At 42.2% G+C, this 6,711-nt stretch overlaps 1 protein-coding gene and 1 long non-coding RNA gene across 3 annotated transcripts; one reads left to right on the top strand and one right to left on the bottom strand.

Annotated features, from left to right (window-relative positions):
* Positions 1–1,827: 1,827 nt before the first annotated feature.
* LOC107275773 (uncharacterized) lies at positions 1,828–5,827 on the bottom strand. 2 transcript variants are annotated; one of them, XM_026021752.2, is made up of 10 exons: positions 5,680–5,827; positions 4,449–4,652; positions 3,798–3,874; positions 3,441–3,669; positions 3,141–3,295; positions 2,973–3,018; positions 2,787–2,878; positions 2,590–2,686; positions 2,407–2,463; positions 1,828–2,313 (listed from the first exon to the last, which is right to left on the bottom strand). In XM_026021752.2, exons 3-10 carry the CDS (start codon positions 3,818–3,820, stop codon positions 2,209–2,211), a joined length of 804 nt encoding a protein of 267 aa, XP_025877537.1. In that variant the 5' UTR covers positions 3,821–3,874; positions 4,449–4,652; positions 5,680–5,827; the 3' UTR covers positions 1,828–2,208. The 2 variants fall into 2 exon arrangements, with proteins under 2 accessions (XP_025877537.1, XP_015615739.1); XM_015760253.3 differs by lacking the exon at positions 4,449–4,652 and having other exon boundaries at positions 5,680–5,823.
* Positions 4,981–6,234, top strand: LOC107279279 (uncharacterized). Its single transcript, XR_001541150.3, has 2 exons — positions 4,981–5,856; positions 5,959–6,234. It is a non-coding gene; the product is annotated as an uncharacterized lncRNA (long non-coding RNA).
* The last annotated feature ends 477 nt before the right edge of the window (positions 6,235–6,711 follow it).

The raw sequence follows: 6,711 nt of genomic DNA on the forward strand, positions 1-6,711 counted from the left end.
AGTGTTACCAACCAGGACTAAAAATGGATTTTTACTCCCGGTTTTTTCACCCGAGACTAAAAATAACGATCTTTAGTCCGGATTCGTAGTCGGTTACGAACCGGGAGTAATAACCCTTTCTCCACCAGCGATACTCCTTTCTCCACCAGTGATACTACGACAATTAGTCTTAGTAAGGAGTTCTTTATACTTGTTCAGCAGCATAGCGGCTTTCTAATAAAGCCATCAGTGATCAATGAGACCTTTGCCACCCAAAGGTACTACTGTCAGTTTAGGAATTATTATTAGTTGCTTGCATTATGGCTGAGCACGATTAACATTATTGTTGTTTAGAGCATGATTAGCAATTGCAATAATTAAATTATGGAGAATGTAATATCGCTTAACAATTTACTCGGATTTATGACGCATTGTCAATTCTGAATCCTACCAAATCAAAGAAGGAAGAATTTTACAGCTTTCGTTCAAAATGCAGAATCCAACCAAATAAAAGAAAAACCAACCCAATCACCTGGCTGCCTGCTGACGATCTGGATGGGGATGCTGCTCTTGTAGGCGGTGATCCGTGGTGGCCGATGCATCATCGCGGGTGATTGTGATGCCGACAGGGCCGGGAGCGAAATCGACGTCCACGACCGTGACGCCGATCTTGGGAGCGATACGATCTGGGTGACGCGCGATGTGCAACGGAGTTCGGGTGTTGAAGATCGATGATGGTGGAGGTTGCTAGGAGGATTCGTGGGGAGGAGAGAAGGTTTTTTGTTTTTTCCTTTGAACGTACTAATTTAGAATTTTGGTAACCGTCTTTCGCAGGAGCGCGCGGAGCGAGAGCAGGCGTGCAATCCCTAATCCCTCTGTTAATCCAACTTGCGATGTGAGCATTTGAACTTTTTCATGTTTTATATTAGAGTAAATTTTACAAAATTACACGTTTTGTGGTTCAAGTTGCAGAAAACCACTCACACTTTGACACTTGTCAGTTAAGTACATATATTTTGGTTGTGTAGTTTCACAAAACCATACTATCGATGAATGAATTCACCGCGAGATGACGTGGATGTTTCACCTAGGATGAGGACATAGCATCCTATTACCAGCCATCGCACGAAATTAATAGGATGCCACATCCTCATCCTAATGGAACAACCACGTCATCTCACGGGTGAATCCATTCATCGATAGTGTGGTTTTATGAAACTAAACTACCAAAATATATATACTTAAGTGCCAAGTGTCAAAATATGTGTGGTTTTCTGCATCTTGAACCATAAAACATATAGTTTTGTGAAATTTACTCTTTATATTGTTATATGTGCATTTCTCATGAAAGTTAACAACATAATAAACTAGACTAGTGGTAGGCATAACTGACAGAAATTGAAAAACAGGAAAATGAGAAGAAGAACAATCGAAATTGTTGGTTTGACCAAATGCCCACCCCTAACTGGAACAATAGGAGATTTTGATACATATTTATTTTTCCATTCTTGCAAAGAAAAAATATTTATTTTGCTACTGAAAAATTCTTTATTTTTCTCATCTGTTATATATTGCCTAATGTATATACCCAAATACGAACACGATGTTCTAGCATATAAGATTTCTTTTAGCAAAGTTTAAACTGCAAGCTTGTAGCCATCCTGCAAGAAGATTTGTTCAAATTGCTAATCCACCCTCGAGAATGGGCCAGGAAATTAGGTCAAAACCTTGGCCTTGCCCGTGGCCCGTGGGATGGGCAAGGATTTGGGCCTTGAAAAAGGTATGAAACACACAGTCATAGGCAAAAACATTATAAGTTATAACTCAAGCTTTGCAAGTGACAAATGATTAGTAACACAATTGGTTTGCCTTTTCATAATTATCTCGCTCCCTTGAGATGATATTGTTGCTGATAAGTGTTAAGCACACGTTCTCCTTTTTTTACATGAAGAAATTCATGTGTTTTCCTTTTTCTAAAGAAAAAACTTCTGAGCTGTAAATGGTGGTACCATTGCTGAATAGCAAATAACACCTTGTATGCAAATCTACATGCTGTGTGCTCATTCCTATGAAATATTAACAGAAACCAAAAAGGGATGAAACTTTTTCCCCCCTGTATTTCACTGTACAGCACAACAATGTCGTGCCGGTCACTTCCGAATCAACTAGTTGGTCGATGCCTTCTTCTACGTCTTGCTTTCAAAATTAAACTTGGTTGTTCTTGTTCAACTATAACCTCGAAGCTGTGGCTGCAGTGGAAACCTTTGGACTAGGATTCTGAACTAGCACCAGCAATGGCTGTGAAGGACAACCTGAGTTGTTATGAGAAGTTCTCTGCAATGGTGCAATGTGTTAGACTCATAGATTTTGGTACTAGTGCAGTAGAGCTGCAAGTATCAGTGGTTTTGGTAGTACAGTAGTGCCTACCACCCCGACGTGCCAATGGTCTGATACGAGGCCTTTGAAATCGGCTGCATCCATTTCCTGTGCGTCGTCACATTGACAGCATGGGAAATTGTCATACTTGTGCAGATTAGAAAATATTAAAGAAATACTACTAAGTAGCAAGATTATAGATTGTATAATTTTAGAACATGTTACTGAACTTACCACACTGTAAATAGGAGGCATAGCAATCTCCCAAGTTGATTTCATAAGGGGTACAACTGGAAGATGGAGTGATGCTTCAGGTATCCTGAAATTCCACCTAAAAATGGGAACAAGAACTGCGTCACATCTGCTTTGATCTGATTTGGTTGTTTTGCATTACTTTCTTCCATCTAGATTAAGAAATGATTTTGACTCACCCAATATACATGAATATGCAAAACTGTACCCATTCACGCACCAATACACGAAACCAGTAGTTATCTGGTGTACCATCAGCCCTCATGTACACCTAAAGGCACAGATGGCACTATTAGAATTCAGGAGCACTGCCAAACCAAACAGATCATAGCAGAACACAATGCCATAGTATGCATAAGTCATACCATGATGAATGCCACCAGTGCAACCTGCATTGTACCTTGAAATCTCCTGAAAAGGGGAAAAGATATGAATAAGGACATGACAATTTCTCAGAGTTTTGGTACTAAAATATTTTCAAGAATATGATGAAAAGGAAGATAGGAAATACAGAGTGGAGTAAAACTGCTTACTTGAACATTGTGTACTTTGTGTTCAGTGCCCCATGTAGTGAATGGATGTCTTCCTCCTCTATGAAATTCAGTTGTTCCCTTAGAAGCAAGAGGTTTTGGGATGTGCGGCGAAATATGATGTAAAATGACATAAAGTAGTTGATAAGAAGAAAGACCTGCACCAAACATGGGAAATCTCATAATATGCCGTACTCATGACTAATTCTAGAAGCCCAATGAGTCAAAATGAAAATAAAAAATAATGAAATGCTAAAAAACCTTTCAAAAAAGTAATTTTTAAAACTTCCAGTGAGGCCTTACTGTGAAATAAGTAACTGCAGCTTTGTAACCGATTAGACTGAGGTAGATAAGGCATCCCAAACAAGCGGTTGTGCGCCTCTCCCTGATCGAGAGGCGCTCGCACATGATGCAGTAACCGTGTGATATGAGCATGAACGAAACGAAGGAAGCCGTCTGGAAGAGAATCCCCGTAACGTACACGCCAAATGACATCCACAGCGAGCATGTCTGAAGGTGTATGCACGAGTACCTGGACATCAACCTAAAATTTCAGTACTAGAAAAGATTTGTCTGAACAGCTTTAGGGACTTGTTCGAACTCCGATCACTAGTATTCAGAGATCAAAGATTTAAGTTAACTTAAGTTCAGATTGCTCACCAGAACAGACATGAGAGCCCCATTTGGAGGGCTTTGATCAAGGGCAGCAAAGCCAGGATCCACTGAAGGTTATTTACCTGCTACAGGGAAACAAAATTGCTAAAAAACTAACATAATCAAACAGTTGAAACATGACTCTGAAACTGACACTACTAAAAAAGGGACATATAAGTCGGCACTATATGTGCCAGAATAGTAAAACCGGCACTTATAGTGCCTTTCCTGCCCATGTGCCCACCCACGCGTCCATCTACGAGCCAAAATGTCAAGAACCGACACCTTTATCCTCAAACATGTGCTAATTTTAAAAAAGAACCGACAACTATTACTGCTGAAGATGCCAGTTTTTAAAAACAATGACACCTATAATTTATTATAGGTGCCGGTTCTTTTAAAAAAAGATAATTACTCATTTGACCCTAATTTGAAACATAACTACCAATTCGACCCTATATTTTTATGTTTGATTATTTGACCCTGTTTTTCAAAACCGATGTTACCTCTGACCCTGCTTTCACTATACCATGGGTTTTTCATTTTTAAAAAACCAAAAAAAAAATATTTGCAAGCCTAAGTGACTAAAATGCCCCATGAATATATTAACCATGTCCTCCTACCACTCATTCACTCATTTCTTATCATCTGTCTCACCAGAGCACAAAGGGTGGGAGGAGCGACAGCGACAACGTCTCGGCAGTGGCGGCGCGACGAGGAGGACCACCGGCGGCGCGACGAGCAGGACCACCAGCGTCGGCAACTGCATCATCTGAGTTGGCTCAGCGGCGGAGGGGTGACGAAGACAGGAGGACCGCCGGCGGTGGCTGCTGCTAAGGAGGGACGCCGTCTCCGAGTTCGCTGTTACCCGCAGTGAGAAGGGTGGTGTGGCGTCAGATGAGTCATGGTAGAAGTGGTTTTTTAGGTTTTTGTTAAAACCGTTAAATGCCCTTAACAGAAGAGGGTCAGAGTATAGCTTCGTTTTTTTAAAAAGAGAATCAAATAAGCAAACTAACGAATCAGTAGTTAGATATTCAAATAAGATCAAATATGCAATTGCCACTTAAAAACCCCGGCGCCTGAAAAAAATCGACCGCGTCTTATCCAGTCCGCCCGTCCGTATCCCGACCGTGAGGATGCAACCCTCCCAACTCCCTTTCCTCTCGTCGTCCTTATCCCCTTTCCTCTCGCGATTCTCTCTCTCCCTCTCCTCCGGTCTTCCCCACCCGCGAGCACCGATGGCGCACCAGCGGCTGGACTGCCCGGATCCGGCGCCACTCCTCCGGCGGCCTCACATGGGGAGGGAGCTTCGGGGGGCCTCCCCACGGTGTGGGCTCGGCGGGAGGCCTCCACGGCGGCGTGACGGACGGTGCAGTGGGTGGCCTCTCCCGGCGGCGTGACCATGGAGGGGCGCAGCGGGTGGCCTCTGCTCTGCGGCGGGCGGCCAGATCGGGCTGGTGTGCTCGATGGCGGGAGGATTCACCACGGTGTGCTCTCTCTAGCTTCCTTCCTTGTTGATTTTTGATTTTGTAATTTCGGTCTCTCCGTGCTGTTATTGGGTGCATGGTGATGAGGTTGTGAGAAATTTGTTCTCGATTCTTGGTACATACATGGATGATGATGATGATGATGAATGTGCTTTTTCGTACTAGTGTGATACTAGCTGCCAGCAGTTTAGTAGAATTTTGGTGGAAGAATCATTGCTCTAAGGTCCCTATTCAATGACCAGTCATTCAAAATGAAGCCATAATCAGTCTTCTAAAAAAACCATAATCAAAAACTGCACACTACCATGCATACAACTGAAGAACAAGAGCACCATGCCACCAAACACATCACCCGAATTCAGGGCAAAACAAAACAAAACGGCAAAATGCAGGGACAATACCTGGAAATGCCGACTCCTCCAGGAGCTGGAGGCCCAGCAGAAGCCGGAGGCCGCCCATATCGCCAAGAACCCGAGGTACAGCCACGGGAGAGGCTGATAGGCGCTGCTCAACACCGGGAGAGGAGACGAAGCGTCCTGCATCATCCTCTTCTTCTTCTTCTTCTTCTTGTTGCACAGGTAAACCAAAACCCCTCTCAAATTTCGGTTGGAAGGGATCACAAAGTTCTCAATTGCTTGGATTTATGGACGGATTGACGAGAGATGCATGCGTCCATGCAGGACCAGAAGCTCATGGAGCAGTAGCCTGGATATAAAAACAGACTTGACTTTGTTATTTTTTCCCTTCTCTTTTGTGCATGTCTTGGACAGACGGTTCTAGTATTAGGTCTGGCATTTTTTTTGGGGGAAGTTCGTGCATGTGGCCGCTTTTTTTTCTCACCAGAAGCGTTATGGGGGAGTGTAGGAGTAGTTAGGGTTGTTGCTTGTTGGAGGGAAAATACGGGAGGCAAACGTGTTTCTTGATGAATTTAAAAGGTGACGAAGAAACTTTTTAAATTTATGGTGAGTCTCTTCTCGTGTTCCTTTTGACTTGTAGATGTATGTGAGTTTAAGCGTTTAATCAAGGCAGCATGAAACTAATATAAAGTAGTGTCTCGATCGACCACAAAGAAAATAATCCAGGAAAATGTTTAGTCCACATCTAAAAAAAACCTTTTATTATACAGAAAAGTGTTTACCTCATATTTAAAATAAGGATAATTTTACTATTCTTGAGAAAATACAGGGAGTTATGACATTTTACATATCCCTAGATTAGGTGCCTCGAGATACCAAAATTTTTAGTCTTGGTACCTCTAAGTACTTTCTTAAGAACTATAAAATTTTACCTAAATTAAAGTGTTCACCATATATCTTAAAAAAGTGTCTACCACATATGTAGAAAAGAGAAGTGCCTACTACATATCTGTTTATCACATGAAATACGGCCAAATGCATTGTATTTGCTAGTAGGTACTCCCTCTGTCCAATAAT

Source organism: Oryza sativa, chromosome 11 (assembly GCF_034140825.1).
Source record: "Oryza sativa Japonica Group chromosome 11, ASM3414082v1".
NCBI lineage: Eukaryota > Viridiplantae > Streptophyta > Magnoliopsida > Poales > Poaceae > Oryza > Oryza sativa.

What these genes read in the sequence shown, in the direction of transcription:
- LOC107275773 (XM_015760253.3), bottom strand. Translation starts at nt 5,823, where the DNA reads ATGATGCAGGACGCTTCGTCTCCTCTCCCGGTGTTGAGCAGCGCCTAT. An exon ending in GGAGGAGTCGGCATTTCCAG is followed by an intron (nt 3,875 to 5,679) that starts GTATTGTCCCTG and finishes TCCCTGTAGCAG; the next exon opens with GTAAATAACCTTCAGTGGAT. An exon ending in TGCATATTCATGTATATTGG is followed by an intron (nt 2,687 to 2,786) that starts GTGAGTCAAAAT and finishes TCCCATTTTTAG; the next exon opens with GTGGAATTTCAGGATACCTG.